The 22,436-nt window shown below is 31.3% G+C and overlaps 1 protein-coding gene across 1 annotated transcript; it reads right to left on the reverse strand.

Annotated features, from left to right (window-relative positions):
* Window positions 1–3,404: 3,404 nt before the first annotated feature.
* Window positions 3,405–5,658, reverse strand: LOC108908483. The gene is made up of 2 exons (XM_018712530.1): window positions 5,576–5,658; window positions 3,405–5,431 (listed from the first exon to the last, which is right to left on the reverse strand). The coding sequence occupies exon 2, from the start codon at window positions 5,427–5,429 to the stop codon at window positions 4,044–4,046; it is 1,386 nt and encodes a 461-aa protein (XP_018568046.1). The 5' UTR covers window positions 5,430–5,431; window positions 5,576–5,658; the 3' UTR covers window positions 3,405–4,043.
* Between the last annotated feature and the right edge of the window lie 16,778 nt (window positions 5,659–22,436).

The raw sequence follows: 22,436 nt of genomic DNA on the forward strand, positions 1-22,436 counted from the left end.
ACTTTTGATCTAATTGATCAAATCGACCTCACAACAATTTAAATGAAAGAAGAGTCATCCGGCTATCAAAATTTTATGTCTTTAAACTTGAGAAAAGAAAATATATATATAGTACATACGTACCTACAAAGTTACGTCATTCTATAATTTTGTACAATAATAATGAAATAGCTGTCATTCTTTTAATTTTTAAAATAAATATTTGTAACTTTCTCTGATTACTCTTCAAATGACGATTGAAACAGTGAGCGATATGAAAAAATCTTAAAAATTTAATTTGAAAAATACTGAGCCCAACATATTCAATAATTTAAAAAAATCACAAATTTGACTTTTTAGGCCATACTTTATAAATCAAAAACTATATATGTTCCCTCATTATATATTTTAGAAATGTGTATTTATGTTTATAAAGTTTAAAACAAATAGTGATATTCATCACTTGGGCCCCATATTCTTTAAATAGTGTTTTCCGCAAAGACAAATAATTTCAAACATTTAATAACTGAATAATCTAAAGCTTATCAAATAATAGGAATGTTATGTCATGCCATCTGGTTATTTTCAAAGACGCCGCAGTAAAACGAACAAACAGGTGCAAAAAACGATCAAACCATCAAGGTTTTAGGTACTGAAATCTTCGAAAATACTAACTTTTTTATATATAATTCCACATGTAAATATTCTTATAACATTTACTTGCTTAGTCCTACATATAAAATTGTTTACTTTTATTTATAAGTACGTGAAAATAATTCTTAAAATGTGGGGTTAGAATAACAGCAAACGCATGTTTTACAAACGCTTTTTTTTAGTTATTATTTTATTTGAGTAAATTTAAATGGTAACAATGAATAAACAAAACATCAAGGATTTTATTTTTGTGCTTACTTTTGTTCTACACGTTTTACTTTCAAAGATTTCAGTACCTAAAAACGCCAGAAATTTCACTATTTCTCGGCCGGGAATATGGCCACCTTAAATACGAGACAAAAGGATCGATTCCATCTGCCCTACACAAAATATGCTGCTATATCGAAATCACCTGATCATATTGACTTAAGGATTTTTAATAACTTGCCCGGTAACATTAAGCATTGTAATAACTTGAATATCTTTAAATATACACTAAAAAATTTTTTAATAAAGAAATGTTTTTACTCTCCGAATTTTATCAATTGTAGTACAATTTACTTTGTTATGTTTGCATTTTATATGTGTGTGTATATGTATATAAGTGTCTATATTGTATATTGTATACTGTGTGTGTATATCTATATTTGTATTTTTGTATGGGCCACTGTTGTCCATCACATTGACCATTGCTATACATTCATGTAATGTCATATAAGCAAAATAAACTAAATAAATAAATAAATAAAATATAGTTGTAAATGTGATATTGAAACTTTATGAGAGCACTTTTTAAAGCTTAAAATCTCTACTTTAAGATGGTGCATTTTATTTTTCTTAAAAAATCTAAAAAATAGTTAAAAAACAAAAAATAACAAAAAATAAAAATATTTCATGAAAAATCCGTGAAATTTATTGTTAAAAAAAGTGTATCTAATAATGTACAAAAAAAAATTTTTTTTGTTTAAAAAAAACATCAAAGACTTAAGTTAAGACCTTAAAAAAAGTAAATCCACCGAAAAATATTTTTTTTATTTATAGTAATAAGTGGAAAATTGTTATAATAGCAAAAAAATAACATTTTCTGATAAATTAATTTAATATTCATTTTTAAAAAGTATATTCTGTATCTGAAATTGTGAATATAAGTTCGAAATCTGCTCGGTGAGTATAGCACGCACATGGTGTATACTACTACATAGAAATATATACAATAGCCTTGCTTGCGAAGGGAAATTTTGAAAGTTGTAAGTACACCAAATATTTTTTTGTTACTTAGTTTTATTTACTTTAAAAGCGTTTTTCGTTTATAAGAAAATGGTACAAGAATATGATTTTTATGTTTTCGAGTAAACTGCAGTTATAGTGTGTTAAAAAGTGTATTATTCACATATTTTGTCCATTTTGAGGTTATACTCTCGTGCACTTGTAATTCTTTAATGTAATACCTATTATTATGCTAAACCTGTAAATGTATGAGTTTAATATTAATATATGAATATTGATCCATTTTTAAAATAATTAATGAATAAATAAATAATAGGAGACGTTGATTTTGATTTTGTAATTTTGTATTTAAAATCAGTGTATTTTTTTCAATTTTATTGGCTTAAAGCTTTAATTGCCCAGTTATTTTTTAAGAAGAGCAAGAACTCGATGAAATTTAAAGATTAATTATTTTGTAATAAATTTGTTTTTTAAAAAATAAAACATATTTTCAATAAAACCTCTTTAGCCATTTATAATTTTCATTTTTCGAACCTCTATATTACAAATATGAGCGAGTTGATTTAGAATCGATAATTGTTTAAAATAAATTGTTTAAAATAGTCGGCCATATTGGATCAGCCATTTTGAATTTTCATTTTCCGGCATCATAATCTTGTTTAGCGACCTTGAAAACCCCTATATTACAAATGTAAGCGAGTTTGATTAAAAATCGATAATTGTTAAATGAATTGTTTAAAATAGTCGGCCATATTGGATCAGCCATTTTGAGTTTTCATTTTCCGACTTCATATTCTTGTTCAGCGACATCGAAAATCCCTATATTGTCAATTTGAAAGAATTCGATTTAAAATTCATTGAATTATTTTAAATGTTCTTAAAAAAATATTTATTATTGTTTAAACAATTAAAAAACAATGAGCGTACAAGAATAAGTTTATAACTTTTTTCTAATACTTATCTCCAAGTAATTTCAAAAGGTTTTAGGAAAATTCATGCTTCCCGTAATTATTTCGAAATAATGCGTAATTTTAAGCTATCTTGACTCCACTAAGTAGAATCTTACAAGACGTTTCAAAGTTATTTGGAAAAACATTTTTTTTTGTCAACATTGATGCCCTCTAGCGGCTATACGAAGCAACTTAGAATAGAGGTGATCTACTCATTTTGATCCCAGAAAACTGCGGTGGCTCCACGTACACGAAATATTGGGACACCCTGTATTGCTATTACTCACTTGCAATAGGTAGTGAATAAATATTATTATCGAACTCGTTTTAATTTTACTTTTTTTAATTTGTTCATTTCTACTACTTGTATTATTACATTAAACACTGTTCTTCAGTTTAGAAACAAAATCTTGATCTAAGAATTTTTTTATATGTGAGATTCTCCACAATTTAATAAAAAAAACTGAAATTTTAGACAAACATTCTATTTTAGCAAATATCATAAAATAAATTAAAAAATTATAACAATATACATTTTATAGAACCTATAATAATAAAACACGTTAATATTAAACTTTTATTATGTGAAAAGAAAGTTATGAAGACTGAGTTTAGAGTTAATTCATGTATACGAAAAAATTTTTAATGCTGAAAATATTATTTTACGCAAGTTTACGGCTTGAGAAAAAGTATATACATATAAACTAAAAATTATGACATTTGAAAAAATAAATTTTAAAGTTAATTATTAAATTTCACTCCTACATAAACAATAACACTTGATCAATAATTTACACATACAGTGAAATTTATGAATACCGTATTTTTTTGAGTGTTTATTTGAACAAAAGTTGGTTTTAAACACTTCATTTTCACTTTCATGTTCTTCGACATATTCGAACTTATCACTTAACAGTTTTTCGTTTAGAATTGCTAGGCGTAGCAATTCTATTTAAAAAAAGGGCACTGACTACCACACCACTGGTGGTCGTAGTGAATCGTCTGTACGATATTTTTAAAGGACTTTATCTCATTATGTCGTCATAAGACATAGCCAGCTTAGTTGCATTAGTATTTATACTGACTAGATATCACGAAAATAGTTTAAAAAAAAATTTATTCACACTGAAGTCCTCTATCAACAGTAAAAGTTAGTATGTTTAATAAAGGCACACCCTGCTTGTTTTTCACTATTTCCTCAAATAAATACGCATAATTGTAACGATTACATCATTAATTTTCTATGTACTCGTACAGTTCATCGTTTTTCGGCACTTTAACTACTTCATTGTTTAAGTTGTCTCCAGAATTGAAGTACAGATAACGGCTCGTCAAACTCTGAGATACGCAGTTCATGAGGTACAACTTGTTCTTGGCAATCCTTCGTCTAAGCTTCCTTAAGGAGAATAAATTTATGCACGTGTTGAAAACGTACCATAAAACACAGACTATCAGAAGGATTGTTAAATAAAACAACAAGGCTTTGATGTCGCTAATTTGTTTCTCTTGCGCGGACACAATTTTCTCCAAATCGTCGCCTGTGTGATCATATCCCACCGCTGTATCAAAGTCGGGTTCTAAAGTGTCCAACATTGTTTTGGAAACTATAAACCCATTTTTGCTTAACCAGATATTTTTACCACACAGTTCTTCGTTCGTTTGTAAAATTAACTCACCGTACTTCCTGGTCACAATGACAAGAGCGGTGTTGTCCTTTTTTTCATACCCTTCATCCAATTTTTGTGTATAACTGCATCTGTTTGTGCTGTTCAAAAATTTCGCAACGTGACTAAACTTATTGTTAGTGTTGTATACCTTACTAATTCTTAAGCCATATATGAGAGTCGCATTGCAGATCTGATTCTGATTAGGTATCATATTACACTTGCACTTGTATAAAAGGCGTCCATATTGTTGATCAGTCGTACAGGTTGGATCATGCTTGTGAACGTCGTAATAAACTGTGAACCCTAGCATGTTTTTATAAATGTACCAGGATTCTGGTCTGTTTGAATCTTGTTTAATGTTCCTTGTATCATTCAAAATATAATATTTTAGTGTGGAATTTATCAAGGGTTCAACAATTTCGCACGCATCAACACTTGAAAACTTTAAAGGTGAAGTAAAATTTTTGCAGGTAGTTTTCGATTCGTCTTTTACACTTTCTCGTTTTTTTTTTTTCTTCTCAATCTGGAAAGATTCAAGACAACTATCAGTGACCCACAGATCGAAATTTCCATTACTGAATTTTTCGTAGGTGTATCGGCAAGAGATATCGTGTACTGAAATTGTGATAGTGTTTTCCAGTGAGTCGATCTGTTCCGATGATTCACAAAACGTGACATTTACTTGTTCAATGTCCCTAACGTTACGCAAGTCCTTTTTAACTGTAGAGCACGAATTTAGGGCACTGTTCTTTAAAATTATATAATTTTCATCAACGTCTTTCACAAATTTGTTGTATTTCCCACAGCGGAAAACGCCTGGTTTGTTGTGAATGCAATAATAGGACGTAACATTGTATATGTAGTAATTTTGTTCCTCTATCTCTTCGCTGTTGTCACTAAGATAACTTGGCACCACCACCAGTAGCGGTAGAAAGACTGCTATTCCTTTCATTCCTAAAAAAGGTATTTACTATTTTAAAGACTCGATTTTCTCGTTTATTATCTGTTTTGAAGTGCTATCAGCAACTGTAGTACTTACAATGTTCAGTATTAAGTAAATCTAACCTCAATCTTAAATAAGAATCAAAAGAAACTTACTTTAGTTCTATATCATTCCTGTCAACACTTTACTTATGATTTTCACTTAGCAACTGAATGTAAGTCTCTTACTTGATCTAATTTTTGCATTATCTGCCGCAATATCCTGTGTTTAAGTGATAATGAAATTTACATTTTTTAATCACATATGCTTGTCGAAAATTAAACACTGTTTATTAAATCTGTATCTTTCTTTGTACGAAATGGGGAATATAGTACTGTCTACAAGTCATTTTTCACCGAGCACAGCCTTTGAAAAATCACTAAAAAATTTATGAAATACTTTTGTTCCCTAATCTTTTCCAGTAGTGTAAAATAAAATTGGATCTGTCTTATTAAAACAATGAACTTATTTAATGTGTATTGAACTGCATTTTCTGTTCAAGGCCGTTGTAAGTAACGAAATATGCGCAACATATGCATGGAATGTGTGAAGTTCAAGTTCTGCAAATTTCTATTAAAGAATTTTCTCGCTCTCATATTTCGCTTTTTCTGGATATTTTTCCACTGGATACCCTACCAGTATGTGACAAATAACTGTTCGGCTGCATAAAAATTCTATCCACGCGAGTCGCCTTAAAACTTTAAATAAAACTAAAAAATGTAGTCCTTGTCCTGTATCGATCCTGATATGAGATCGTCCGGCTTTGTCACTGCTATACGGAATGGGATTTTCATTCGAAGATTCGAAAAGTTTTAAGCCCATAAAAAACTTCATCATGTCATGCGTAAAATCGTGGACTGCTGTTTTAAAACAAAAAGTGAATTAAAAAATTGGTGAGAAGTAAAATATTATTAAAATTGTAATGTCGTTAATTTACTGAAAAAAATTTAGTTCCTTGGAATTTTTTGGTATAATATTAATCAACTGAATTAATTAATCAAATTTGGAATTAGCTTATTTCCTTTTATTTTTAGGGGATGAACACCACCTATTATGCTAAAAAACTGAATAAATATAAAAATATGTAGGTGTTATTATAGATTAAAATCATATCTTAATATATGGAATAAAAATATTGTATTATATTATGGGTTATGATTTATGCTATTTTTATAAAGTTTCAACCCTTAAAAGCCACCCTTACGGATGAAAATATAAAATTAATAGTTTCTTTGACCTTAAAAAGATAGAAATCTTTTCAATAGTTTATAGTATTATAAATAATTTATTACAACATTTCAACCCTTAAAAAACTACACCTAATAACAAAATATTTTTAAAAAATAGTTTTTAGCAGTTTGAAATGATTTGATACTACAAACAGGATAAATTAAATTCTTTTATCTGTTTATAATACAATTTATAATTTACCGGCACCCCCAATGACAAAATATAAAAAATGGCTTATAAATCATTTAAAATGAATTATAATTTTTTTCGTAATAACTCTCGCTTTTTACTTTAATTTATGCAATATTTAAATTAATTATTTCTCAATATTTTTTTCATGCAGAAAGTCATAATTTCAAATTTTCTAATTATTATTTTATTATGTATACATATGAATGCTTCAAAGTTGTGGATAACCAAAATATTGATATGCTCCGAAAATTGAAGCGGTAAGGTACCGTTGGTTTTTTAACAACGATAACTTCCTTAAGTTTAAAGCTATTAAGATGATCCAAAAACGATTTTACGGAAAATATCGACAGCTAAAGGTATGTAAAATTGAATATTTTTTTAAAGCCTTATTTTTGAGATTTTTTAAGTTAAAGGGTTTGAAAAACAAGACCTTCGCCCTCAACTGCAAACTTCTAGCAGCGACATCTCTATTAATTTTTATCCTACACAAATAAAAAAACAAAATATTCTGTGAAAAAAAAAAAAGAACTTTTGTACTTTTCAATAGTTTTTAAAGTTATTTTCAAAAGTATGTTATTTTTTGAGAATTAAAAAACTTTTTTCAATCAAATCGTCATATTTTCAAAAATATGCATTCTATACCGCTTAAATTTATATAATATATTGTTAGTACACAGAGAATGTAAATTGTAGAAAAATTACCTTTAATTTTAAATCTCGTTCATCAGTTTTTGTACTAATTTTTTTTCCGAAAAAGCGAATTAGCAGTTTTATTTTGTTCATAACTCTGTTAATTTTTATACTAATGGCTTAAAGTCAAGTTCATTTTAAAGATTTTTTAAAGTACTTTAAAAAATGTTCCCTGCATTTTTCTTGAAAAATAGATTTTTTTTAAATATTTTACGTTAAATGCTTCCTATTTAGTTTCTGGCGGACATGAAATAATCTTCAACCAGCCGTATCTCAGCACCTATTGAACAAACTCAATCTTTTTCTTTTTCTATAAGCTTCATTTTCTTCGTGATGTTTTTTTTTCATAGAATGTCTATTTTCCGAGTTATTGGAGATAACTACTGAAAAACGTCTTAATAAGGCTTTTTTCGAAAAACATAAAATAGTAATAATGTGTAGAAAATTGAAAGACGAATCCGAAAATATCATGATTGTTACCGTAAAGCAGTGGCGTACTATTTTATTTAGAAAAATATGCCACCGATACTCTGTATCTCCGCTACTGGAACGTTTAAATTTTATGAAAATCTCTCAGATTTTGGACAATGTTTACACAAATACATGTGCCCAATTTCAAATTATTTCAAATACTAGTTTTTAAATTATTTAAAAAAATTTAAAATATTTTTTAACACCCTATATCTTTTTAACGAAGCGTCCTAGATAAAAATTTAATAGGAAAGACTCCCCTTAAAATTCACCAAGAAATACGGAGTTTCATTTTTGGTCACCATTCGTGAATCGCCCTGTATAATTTCACTAAATCTTTTTTATTTAACATATAATAGAACTGCACCAATCAATTCTATTTTTGCTATGTACAAGCAATTGAAATTTATATGAATGTTTGTTTTTAATAAAACTCTTGCACGTAGTTAGTATTCTTGGTACTTTTCCTCAGTGCAGCATGGCGAACTCAAGGATCCAACGGAAGGATACTCTAGATGCATTGTTTACGGAGTTTAAAGCACCAGGCATCTGAAACAGATATACTTACGTCAGTCACGTTCGGCGAATTCAATATTTATCGCACGAACTTTTACAGTTGGCGCACGGCGATTTCCAAGAGCTTTAAACTATCGATTCTCAGTGTAAATTTGCAGGGGTAATGCCGGTCTAAACTTTATGTTTACGAGATCGAATGGAATGCCTTGACGAGCGTGAAAATTACAACGAGGCTGTAACTTTCATTACCCATGAAAAAGAGCCCGATCATTTAAGCCCATGATAGAACAAGGAAATGCCCTACTTTTCTTTAAGGCAATAGCTTCTGAAAATTGGTTCAGAAAGATAGTTTCGATGAAGTATGAAGTTGATTTAGAAATATCTAAAATAATAAATAGTTATGCGGGTAACCAGTAGAATGTAGAACAATGCTTTGCTTTGTCGTCTCAGGAGGCGAAAATTAGCTCAGAGCTTTATAGTGACAATGTGACTGTCCTATAACTGAAGATCATGTAGATACCTGGTTAAAGCAACTTGTAGCTGTCGCTTGGTTTCTCCGAGTTCCCCGTTATTTCGATTTATTCGAGTCTGACAAATCATCAAAAGCAGACCCGTAAAAGTAATATCAAAGCGTCAAAACAAACAAACAAGGGAAGCCATATCTGCGATGGCGCGGCTTTCATATCCTTATTTTCCGTGAGAACGAATCTTGTTTCTTATTGTTTGCGACCTTTGGAAATATTCCGGTTGTGTGTTTATCCACATTAAATCTGTGGGGGTGAAGTGAACGTAACGGAACGCTATTGAAATATAAGCTAAAGGGAATTTAAATCAACCTGCGATTAACGTTTCACCTGGCTGAAACAATCGTTTAACGCGAATTTTTTTAAATTAACGCCAACTCGGACAGTAAAATATTTCAGTCAGCACTAATTATTGAAAAGTTAACCGTTTTCAAGTAGGTTTAGCGTCGCCATAAAGTCGTCGATAGACTAGTGCCTCTTGTCATCGGGAGTAATAAATTTGCAAACCCGTCCTTCGGAGAAGGCCACATGAAATTTGGCAATGTTTTTGGACAAGTTGACTTAGACCGTCGGGGCCATGTGTTGAGCATCTGGTATCAACGGTTTAGCCCATGGCGAAGGGAAAAATCGATATTTCTAATAACGCGCGAAATATATTTGAAAAGAGATAGGAGTTCCAAGATACTTAAATAAGTTAGAATGTTGTGAGGAAAATAAATAGATCAAATAGCCAGTTTTTAGGCGGATTTTCCAAGCTATAGGAATAGATTAAATGAGATATCGATTAATCAGTTCAGTGTTACTATACGAAGTCACAAGAGAAAGGTGTAGGGTTACACTTGTAAGTTTAGTTTAGTCTCAAAATTACTCGTTCAATTGTAAATTCAGTCAATTAGGTATTAACATGAGATAGTTAAGCCATTCCAACCCCCGATATTCAGGTACCCCGCCAATAAGATAAGAACTGAAACTTCTGTACCCAAGAAATGGGCGTGTCGAAACGAAGTGTCGATTTCAGGAGAGAATTTTTAGTATTTTGCCATATTACAATTACTAGATGTAAAAAAACGATATATTTGTGGCAATAGTCATGCATATTACGATTCCATACGGAATTTGAAACGGATAACATAAATCACTGTTCCCCAATGAACATCATTAATTTATTGCGACTATACATTCTGGCGGATGCGCCGGTTGTCATATAGCAACCACATGCGGCTTAAAACCTATCGCGGCTTTGGTATATTAAGCTTAACGTGAAGCGAACTAGACCGACTTGTCGACAATTTGATTAATGAAGCTTCCCACTTCGTATAAACGCGAATTAAAACTAAAATGCAGGATTTGAGAATTGCAAATCTAAAAAGTTCAACGTTGTTGGATGAAACACATGTCACTTATAATCTAATAAAAATATCGTGATTTGAGGTATGCTATTATGTTGAAAATGTGGTGGCAAGACATGTAAAAATTGGGCAAAATCACGTAGAATTGAATGAACTGCTTTGCCCCAGCTGAATCTTAAGGCTTCATTTTCAAAATGGCTTCCAAAGTTCGCAAAAAAACAGTTTTTTTCATTAAAAAAAACTAAACGTTTTAGAAAAAAATGTTTTAGACAAAAGTTGTAGAACTTTTTATAGCAACAAATTTTGAGCCCAGCCCGATCTCAATTGATGAACAAATGTATTAGTTATGGCAAAAAAATAGCTAACATTTTTTTAAAACTTCTACGTTTTTTAAAACGAAAAAAGATTTTTTTACGAAACTCTCAGAATATAATAATAATAAGTGCATTTTTGTAAAATTGTAAAATATTTGAGTTTTTACAAAAATTTGGCTTTTCGAAAAAAATAAATTTTTTCAAGTATCAATATATCTTACAGTAACGCACATACATGACCCATCTACTTCTTTTTTCGGTTATCGTTGAAATTTAATCGGAATGGCATTATTGCCATTTGAAAGCTGACATTTTTTCACGAATTTAAAAAAAGGTTTCACGTATTTTAAACTATAAAATCCGGCAAAGCAATCCTTTGTCTACACAATATATGAGACTTTAATGTAATGTCCCATTGCTGCCTTGAACACAGTGTCCAACAAGCAATAAATCAAACGTAAATACACTTTTCGACAAGTTCCACTTTCATTTCGAATTCTTATCAGACCATGCGTGACCTAATTTAGGTGTTCCATATATTTAATGCCTACCTTTACTTACTCATACTATTATATTTTTATATATACCACATGTTGTAAAAAATAGCAATTGTCATTCAGTGAATGGTTTTTTTCGACCATAGACGTTAACGAAATGAATGCGGTATGTGATTATACAGGGTGGTGTAGGATCTTCTTCCACGGCGTTTAAAATTTCTGATTCTAAGTTTCTCACTCCCTGAATTTGTTCCTTTCAAATATTGGCGTATTAGTTTTCAGATCTTCCATAATCTTTTAAATATTGAGTCAATCCTACACAAATTTTCCCATTCGGTGCTTATAGATATCAACTTCTTACAACAGCATCAGTTTCTCCTGACAGAAAGTACGCTCTAACCATATCAACTCTTCCTGAATTCGTATACATGCTTTTTCATAATATCACACAAAAACTTGTACATACAACTTGTTACACACCATGTAAACAAATATTTTTTCGAAAACAATAGAATATTTTTTAATGTTCGACGCTTCGTCCACATTGATATTAAAAAATGATGGTGACTAAAATAATACGTCGCTAAGCAATACAAAAGCAATTCTATTTTATTAAATTATTTTCCATTGTCGCTGTATAACAGTTGATTTAAAATGGTAACATCTGCCAACGCTGGTAGTGCACTGATACAACTTACCATGCTAATTCCGGGCCAGTGGCGGCTTAAAAAATAAGAGTTAAAATGCAGAAAAAAAACACTTACTATTACCCCTAAAAAACTGACCCCCACTTCGAATTGCACTAGACCTAAATATTGTGAGTTACACCTATAATATTTCGTAAATCATTGAATTTCTAAGCACATATGAATTATGTATCCAATAGAAATAATTCCTTCAAGTATATCTTGTTTTGATAAGTCCCTGAAGCTGAAGTAATGAAGGATTCGATCAACAAAGTATGCTTTTAAAACGATGCGATGTTTTACGATATAACTTTCTGCAATTCAATAAGTGGAAAGGAAATGTTTTCTTGAAAATGTGGGATGTTTCATCTTTTTCTCATTTGGGTAGGTCAGATCGATTTATTTCTATTTTAATTTTCAAATAATTATCTCCATTTTCCATGATATATACCAAATAGCTGATAACGGAGTATAGACCAATCAAATTAGATTTTTACTTGCTAAAATTTAGTTCAATAAACCAAATTTTAGTAAAAAAACGAGGCAATTTCGACAATATGACTGGCCTAATACCACAAGGGTACTATAGTACCTCTACGGTCCGGAAAAGAATACTTACATATCTGAACAAAAGTGGCTACATACGTCATTTCCGACACTAATATATGTAACATTCTTTTCCGGACACCTACAATTACTAAATTCTACTTAGCACTCGAATAACTCTCCAATTAATTCCTAAAATACCGCTGTTAGTACTTAAAAAATCTAGTTACTACTTAAACAAACAAAGGGAAGTATCACAAATTTTAGTACCTCTGCCAGAAATTGCATTTAGTACTTCTCGTCGCGACGTACGCTCTTTTTATAAAATTCCGTTTCATGTCGGACTTCGCAACTTATTAATCTCAGGACGGGTGAAATTCCTCGATGCAGAAAGTCTCATTACAAAGGACGTCGGACGTGGAAAAGTCAACAGGAAAGGATATCGGTCACCCGGCTCGACAGACCGACAACAACATCCGGGTTAGCGAAGTTGTGAAACTTTTGAGGTTGAAAAGGGGACTCGAAAAATAAAATCTAAGAATTCGTGCAGCTCTCACCTCTCCTTTATATCTTGGACTCAAATCTAGTTGAGAAAATTTAGACCCAATTTATTGCTGAAGCTTTGGATGCAGAAAGGCAGGTTGATGTTGTGTATACCGACTTTTCCAAAGCTTTCTATCGGCTTGATCATAATTTATTAACATTGAAATTGGAGTCATATGGTATATCCCCTGCTCTATTATCTCTGTTTAAGTCCTATTTTAGTAATAGGTACCAATTTGTGCAGTATCGAGGCTTTCAATCATGTAAATTCCATCAATTCTCTTCTATTAACGACTTAACTGAATGCCTCGATGTCAACTATTTACTCTATGTGGACGACCTGAAGTTGTTCTTGGAAGTTAAATACTTTACTGATTGTACTACATTTCAAGATAATCTTGACACAATTGGTGTTCATGTAATAATCTACCTCTGAATGTAAGTAAATATAAAATTATGTCTTACAGTCGACGCAAAACTAATCTAGATTTTGATTATAAATTTGGTGAATCTTTTTTAAATAGAGTTACGCAATTTACCGACCTTGGTGTTAGTTAGTAGCGCATTAGTTTAGTAACCAAATCTGTTTATAAGAATTTAGGCTTTATTTTGCGTAGTTCTAAGGATTTTCAAAACGTGAAGGTAATAAATATATTGTATACAGCATTTGTGCATTGAAATTTTGAATATGCGTCAATTGTTTAGAGTCACATTTATAATATTCAATTCGAGAAAGTACAATGGAGATTTTTAAAGACTATTCGTTTTATTAGTTATGGATTTTATCCTCCTCGTGGTACACCTCAAGATTTATTGCTTTCTAGTTTTAATGTTAATAGTCTGTCGTAGACGTCAATTATATTCCTTTTTTAAATCATAAACAACACTTTAAATGAAGACTCGTTAGTCTCAAGGATTGTATATCGTGTTCCTAGACTTAATTCTAGATTTCACTCAGTTTTACAATTACACACCTCCTACCAATTTACTAACAGCATCTCCCCTATATCAAGTGATTTCCAAATTATCAGAAGTATGAAGATCGACTTGATATATTTTTTCCTTCTATGAAGGACATAAAAAAATTGTTTGTCTAGCAGATATAATCCTGATCTTGTATATGTTAGTTAGCTTATTTGTTTTATTTGTCTGTTATTGTTTATACTTAAGTTCTTTGTCTGGATTTTATATTTTATATTTTGTGTAGCATTTATATTTTTATATTTAATGTTAGTTTGTCTTTTTCTTTTAAAATTTAGTTAAGATTTTCTTTTTTACCTTATCCTGTAATTGGGACTTTGTCCCGTTGGATATTGTAACTTCTAAATAATAAAAAATTAGGTGGAAATTTATTCCTATTTATTATTTGAGAGCGGATTAATAAAATATCCAAATTGTTGCTTCGTTAACATCAGTTCAGATGCATTTAGTCGTTTGACCTTGAAGATTTTAAAAAATTTTGCCTGCGGCGCTTTTGTTTTCTTTCTCGCACACCTAGTAAAAAAGCCACGGGCCTCACTTATTCATAATGTCACGAGCCGCCACTGGTTCGTGCCATATTTTTCTGTTTGTTGCATTACATACAGGATCGTAAAAGATCGATCTGGAAAACTGTTGTTATATTTATATAAGTACCCGCAAAATCTCAACTAGAAACGTTGTGCCGTCCGCAAAAAGCCTCACCCCTCGCGACAGGGTTCATGGCTCCTCCATCGGCTTAATGACAGAGATGGGAAAATTAGAAGCGGTCAACCGCCATCCACAGAGAATAGTTAGGGCCGTACAACTCCGGAGTTCCGGGTATATACCCTTAATGATCATGTTCGCTAACTACGGCCACTACATATCAGCCCGAATTATTCAAAATTCAAATACGTCAACTTTAATTAAGCATCAACTTAATTTCAAGTATTCTATAGCTTTGGCGCCTATTAATATTCATTGGCGCATAACCCAATTAGCGGTGTGCAAGGGGGCGTTGTGTTTGTGTCGGTCTCTCGAGTTTACGATCTGAAAAATCTTTCTTTCTTAATTGCTGCATTTTTTAATTACACACAGAAATATCAAAATTTTTTAATTTTTTTACAGTCCAAATTTTTTTTTATTTTTTGATGTAGGTGATTTGGTTTACTGTGTTTAGATGAAATGCTAGAGGCACCCAAGAATTATTTTTTCGATATTTTTAATAGTTAAAAAGAAAAGGATGGGATCTGGCTAGGTAAGGTCATATCAATGAATTTTATTATTTTGTCCTAGCATTTGATTTGTTTTCAGTTAGTGAATTAAGCAAGAAGAGCGCCAGAAGAAAGGGCCCTAGCCGGCGGGGCCCAGCCAGGACAAGCGGAGGTCCCACAAAGCGCCTACACCGGCCGCATTTGCGGTCGGGGTAGACGACGAATGGGGCCCACCTACGAAGGCTGTCCAGGCCTACACGAGATGAGGCAGGATAAAGAGGGATAATCCCCTTCGATCCCAAATCATTGAGGACAATTTCCAGCCATAGAATAATGGCGCGAATTAGTGAATTAGCTAACAAGTATAAACGTGATGCGAACGAGTAACAATGACAATTTTTACGTCTCTAGAATATTGTGACATAATTAAATAAAGAAAATATTTGATTCTGGGAACAATTATGTTCAAAACCGACAAAATATACGCTTTTCCTATCACACGAACATTTTATTTGTCGAATAAGGGTCAAAAAAGAATTGAAACAATATTTATACAATTTCGTGTAAATCCTACCTCAATAGGTATAAATCGAAGATTTTCAACATGCTGTTAAGGAGATTTTCTTCGACAATATTTAAATTTGTTGCTCAATTGCTACAGTGCTGTAACCTGAGGGGTTATTTCTTTAATTATCTATCTACCGTTATGACCAGTATCATAACGAGTCTGGATTTCAAAAGAGTTTACTATTCAAATCTCGAAAGGGAGTTTACAATTATCATTACACTTTAATTAATACGTGGGAACTTAGAAATGTTGTATGTTCAGAGAATGAATTTCAAGCACTTACCCTTTACTGCTTACGTAGAATGTAATCCAGTGGCTGGCCATAAAGGGTGACACTGAGGTTGAAAGAAACAAAAAGAAACACCAAGACTTTCCAGGGAAGGTTTTAATAACAATAAAAACAAAACAAACAAACAGACAAACTAACGACACAACGGGCTCGAACAACATTATTAATTTATTTACTTACACGCGAGAGCGTTCCGAGATTCAGGGAATGCGCGATCCATAGCAAAATTTGGAATGACTTTATCCATTATTAAATTAACCCGAGATTCTAAAACTAAGTAGACTGCTCAATGTGAAACCCAAGGAAGAACTACCCTTTTTCGTAGATCTTTCCTGAATTCGACACTTCAGTTCGACACGCCCATTTCTTGGGTCCAGACGTTTCTGTTCTTATCTTACTGGCCCTAAATATCGGGACGCTTTGGCATAACTATACCATGTTAATAGTTATCTAATTGACTGATTTTACAATTGTCTAAAGAATTTTGAAACTAAACTTACTTACAAGTAACCCTAACCTTTCCTCTAGTGACTCCGTCTAGCGATACGGAACGGATTAGTCGATCTCATTTAAGATATCCTTATGCTTGGAAAATCCGTCAAAAAACCAGCTATTTGATCTATTACTTTCTTTTCCAATTACTATCAATTTAACAATTTAATTTAAAAAGTGTGATTATATGATGATGCACTGAATATCCCACTTCTTGGATGTAAGAGAGGCAAGCTAATTTTTGCTAGAATTATTTTTTTTATTTGGAAATTAATATTTTTGTTAAATACAGATAAAATTAAGAAAAAATAGTGCTTTAAAATTATAATTTTTGAAAAAGACTAAATTACAAATTGATAAATGTAATCTAATTGTTTAAAAATAATAAGAAAGTTTAAAAATTTACTGTGGATTAGGACAATCAACCGATTTCAATTTTTCAAAAACCATTTAAATGGTTGAGCTACGTGAAAAATTTAAGTATCTAAATGCATTATTTGAGGCTGTGCAACATTTTGAAAATTCGAAAATTTTATTTCAACATTTTTTTCAAAATGTTATTTTGCGAAAACTATAGAACCGATTTTAACGAAATTTGGTATGTTGTTTTATTATACTGTAAAGTTTTTTTTACCAAAATTAGAATGCCCTCGGAGTAAAATATTAAAAAAAATACATATCCAAAAAACTTGCATTATTTTGCATTTTTTCATCAATTATTGCTATTTTGCAACATCGGTAATATATTTAAACATCTTTAACTTGCACTATATTGTACAAAATTCAATTCTAAAACTTTTTTTCCTCTTCAATATTCTTCCAAAGTGCATAGGTTCCAAGACATAAGTAAAAACTCAGATAAAATAGGTATTTTTATAATTTTGAAAATGTTCCGGACCTCGCCCAGATCTAGGAATCTACACTTTTATTATGTGATTTGTACTGAAGGTAATCCAGAAAAAATTTGCTTGCCCCCTCTCACATCCGCGTCAAAATAAATCCGCCCTGGTCTATAATTGTTTGTCCGGAAGTTGTTGAAAATAAAAATGGCAAAGAAAAATAATTTCAATAACCGTTTTAAGGCATTTTTAATGAAGGTGAAGAAATTCAAGTGATTTTATTCCTGAAGCCACGCAGCATTTGGTTCTATGGACAAAAAAATAATCGTGTTGAGTTAGGCTTTTGCTTGCATGTTTCTGTCTAATAACATTTCCTTTGTATTGAAAAATATCCTTATAGTTCCAGCTACGCAGACCCTCGGAAAATAATTTTAAATGTTACATCCTGTAACCACGGCATAGATATTTATAACCCAGACCTTGCGTCGGGACGGTTGAATAAGGTACCTATCATATTTACGTCTAAAAGTAGACCTCTTAACTAAATAACCTTTCAACGAACAAAAAATATTGGGCGTTCTATTTACCCATAAAAATTTTACGTCACTGTATAAGTAAATTCAGGTAACATCACACAACGGGAGAAACCCAATTACAGGATGAATATTACAGCTACAATAAATACACATTAACACAAGAAACATATACATTTAAAATAAGTAAATATAAAAATTACCAAAAAGTACAAACCTTAATCAGAAACAATGGTCAGTCGATCAATAAAAAAATGCGAAACGGTAAAGTTACATAAGAATTAATATATCTAAAAATCATGATAACAACAAGAGAAACAACAACATAAGTAGGTAATACAAAAAACTAATAAGAAATTAAAAATCCGATAACTCAATTGTGAGAATAGAAAATTCTTTTAATATGTGCTAAAGAAGTATTAAATATATCCAGGCTATTCTCCATATTATGATAATAAAGTATTTGATGTAAAGGAGACCACCGCAACATGTTTGTGCGCGAAGAAGGAAGATTAAACAAACTATTTGATCTGGCATTTATTCTAGGAACATGGTAATTTATTTGTGTTGTAAGCTCAATGCAATCAATATCGTGGTTGACAATTTTGTACAAGAACATTATCGAGTACATAACCCTCCTCCTAATTAAACTATGCATTTCAGACCTATCCAATAACAACTCCTGAGGATATCCCAGAGCTGGATAGACTCCATCTAAGATGAAACTGGCCGATTTAAGAAACCTCCTCTGCACTTTTTCTAATGATGTTGTGTAACTATTATAATAGGGAGACCAAACCACAGAGGCATACTCCAACTTGGGTCTAACAAAGCACGTATATAAGGTACGTAATGTAGATATATTCTTAAAGTTAGGTCTTTTTAAGGGAACATATTCATGGAGGGCATCATTTATTTTATTATAAAACTGTTGAGTTATATCATTTACCGACAAGTCAGTAGAAAGCGACCAATCAGTGTTAAGTTCATTATATAAACCAAGAAAATCTGTATGTTTAAAGTTGAATGAATGATTGTTTTGCACTTATTATATCTTTCCCTTTTGTACCTAGCAAAAAATGATGAGAGGATATAATCTTACGTACATATATTTTTAATATTTAAATTCGTTGCAAATAACATTGGATATTTGGTAGTTTCAACCCCCGTTGTTTGGAAAACAATGAAATTTATTGCAAATAGAGATTCTATGAATAAAAACAATGAAATTCGAGAGGAAAATATTCCGCTTTCTAGCGAGCGCAAAAGCTATTTTATTGGTCCTCTATTCAAACGACTGATAACAGCGACAAACGAAAATAAGCTGCAACAAAACCATCCAACTAACTGTATATGTATGCTGTCGATGCAAATTGCATTTACATTGCCTAGGAATGCGTTTCAATTTAAATGCTGGAAATTGCAAATTTTTCATCTGGCCGTTTTTACTGTGAAGGAATATTGGTGGTTTTGATCTGACCCAGTCGAGAAGGAGATGGATGTCAAAATTGGACTTTCACTCCTGACGAGTTTGTTCGGGAACAAACAAGAAGTCGTGAGCGAGGTTTTCAGGTCAAAGGATCACTAATTATTTGTTTTTGAGATAATACTAATATAAGACTAACTACATAAGACACAAAATAAAAAAAAATTTGCTAATCTGGAGACTTCATTAAACTATCTGCATGTACTTTGACGCATTGAATCCGAATCCGTGGTTAGTTTAACTCCAGGATTTGAGTAAGTCGCTAAAAATGGCTGCAAAATCCCGAAAAATCGAGTAAAAATGGGCATCAGCAATGTTATTTTGAAAACAGCCCGAAATAGTTGAAGCCCCAATTTGATCACTTAAAATTGTGAGGATTTATCAGGTGAAAATAATTTTTTCAGCGCAACAAAATACATATTGGAAATCTAATGTGTTGTCTCAAGGTCAGACTATTTTTTTTTATTTTGTATGCAGCACTAATTATTAAATTTTCCGTTTTTATTCGATACTACCAAAAAAATTGTCGCTGGTTTAAATTTTCTGGGTTCAATATTACTCGATGATTTAAACTACTGGATAACATTAACTGTTTTCAATCGAAACGAATACACAAATTAATAACAAAAATCTTACAAACAAAAAGATCGTCAGTAGTTAATCATTAACCCAAGTAAGTCCATCTTAAGAGATGTTTAAATTATCTTTTTTTATTGATTTGTGACGTTGAATTCACCATTAAAGTCTTGTAGAGTATTTCATTAGAACCCTGTATAATAGAAGAACTGGGAATATTTGTAACATAAAATAAGTGTCATCTAGTAAACCTTCGAGGATATTACATGTGACTTTTCTTATAATTAATGATTTCCAAAATTTCGTTTTTTTTTTCAAATATTTCGAAAACTAATCATGTTAGCCTCGATTTTTTAGAGGCATAATGTTTACGCAACTTTGCCCCCATTTAAGCTACTTCGTACCTCTTACCGCTTCCGAGATCCCTGTAGTGAGAAGCGAATTTGTACATTGTATCGAAACGTTTATTTAAATTTCCCGCCGCATGTCCCCATTCTAACTCTATTGCGCTGTTGCCGTTTCTTCTTCCCGTTTATTACTTGGCGGACGACAAGTCGGAACTTTTAATGTTTGGTAATTTATTTCTCAGTGAAATGTGCGATGACCTACTCTTTTTCTTCCTCTCAACTAGTAATTAATGATTCAGGTAAATATTTATATTTTTTTGGTCTTGCCATTTCCGTTTTTTCACTCATAATTCGATTGTAATGGTATGCATCATAGCATTTCCCATAAGAATCTTTGTTAAATATTCAAATGTTTGGCATTAATAAAAGACAAAAACAAATCGATAAATAATTCGAGAATTCGCATTGCAAAAATAATATATCTCAATAATATTTATTTATTTATTTTATTTATTTAAGAAGTTCTTGCCTTACAGGTATAAACCCAATTACAAAGCAAGATGACAAGAAAATACAAGAAAAAACACAGATACATCTTACATAAGTTAACAACACAAGAAAATTAACAACACAACAACACAATAAAAAAGTTGAATAACACAGATTATGATGAAAAAATAGAAAGAAAATGCCAGAGTTTTCAATGAATCAATGCTTTGGAAACGGCTGACTTTTAGCAGAGTACTGCTAAAAATATCAAAATTTAATTGACTGTTACATACATCACACATTAAATACAACGGAGAGAATTTTAAAGTGTTCGTTCTCGGTGTAGGTAAATAAAAGACATTAAAATGCCTTTGAATTGTTCTGGGTACATACAAATTTAATCTTGATAAAATATCAGGACAATCAATAAGATTGTTAATTATCTTATACAATGTGATTAGCATAAAGTATTCTCTGCGATTTTTTAATGAAGAAAAGTTAAACCTCCTTAACAAGTCATCATGTGGAAAACCCTGCTCGGGATAAAAACCAACGCTTTTATATGTCAAATATTTCAAAAACTTCCGCTGTATTCCCTCCAATTTGGTATCGTAGACATCATAGCTCGGAGCCCAAACAACTGCCGCATATTCCAATTTAGATCTAACATATGATGTGTAAAGTATCTTAATTACATCACAATTTGAGAAATCACGTGTACATCGTACAATAAAACCAAATGATTTTAATGCCTCAGAAATTACAGTATTTATGTGATGAGAAAAAGATAGTTTTGTGTCAAATAGGACACCTAGATCCCTAAACATATCTACTCTAGAAATACGATTGCCATTCAGTGAATAGTGATATGCAGTTGGCGTCTTTTTTTTAGTAAATGACATACTATTGCATTTTTTAATGTTTAATTGAAGCCCATTTGATATACACCATTCCCCAATCACCTCCAGATTTTTTTGAAGTTCAATACAGTCCTGTATACATTCGACTCTTTTATACAATTTTACGTCGTCAGCGTATAACAAAAATTTTGCATTGAGTTTATGGCCTATGTCATTAATAAAAATATTGAATAGCAGTGGACCTAACACGGAACCTTGTGGCACGCCTGATACTGCAACATATCGAGTTGATTTAAAGCCACGAATCTCAACATATTGAGTACGACAATTAAGATAAGACTTAAACAACGCAATTAAGTCATAAGAGAGACCAAAATGTGAAAGCTTATTGAGCAGAAGATGGTGATCTAAGCGGTCGAATGCTTTAGTGAAATCAAGATATATAACATCAGTTTGATGACCATTATCTATTGATTCAGCAATGTCTTGCGTAACAATCATGAGATTTGTTGCCGTAGATCTACCTTTGAAGAAACCATGCTGATACGGTGAGATTAGATTTTTTGTTAAAGAAAAAATTGAATCATGAAGTAAAAACTCGAATACCTTACAAAAATTACATATAATTGACACTGGTCTATAATTATTAACATCAGATCTGTCACCTTTTTTATATATAGGACTAACTTTAGATGTTTTCCAAATAATAGGTATTGTTTTGGATTTTAGACAGAGATTAAACAACATTTGTAGAGGTTTGCTAAAA

The sequence above is a fragment of the Anoplophora glabripennis genome, unplaced genomic scaffold (assembly GCF_000390285.2).
Source record: "Anoplophora glabripennis isolate ALB-LARVAE unplaced genomic scaffold, Agla_2.0 scaffold360, whole genome shotgun sequence".
Lineage (NCBI taxonomy): Eukaryota > Metazoa > Arthropoda > Insecta > Coleoptera > Cerambycidae > Anoplophora > Anoplophora glabripennis.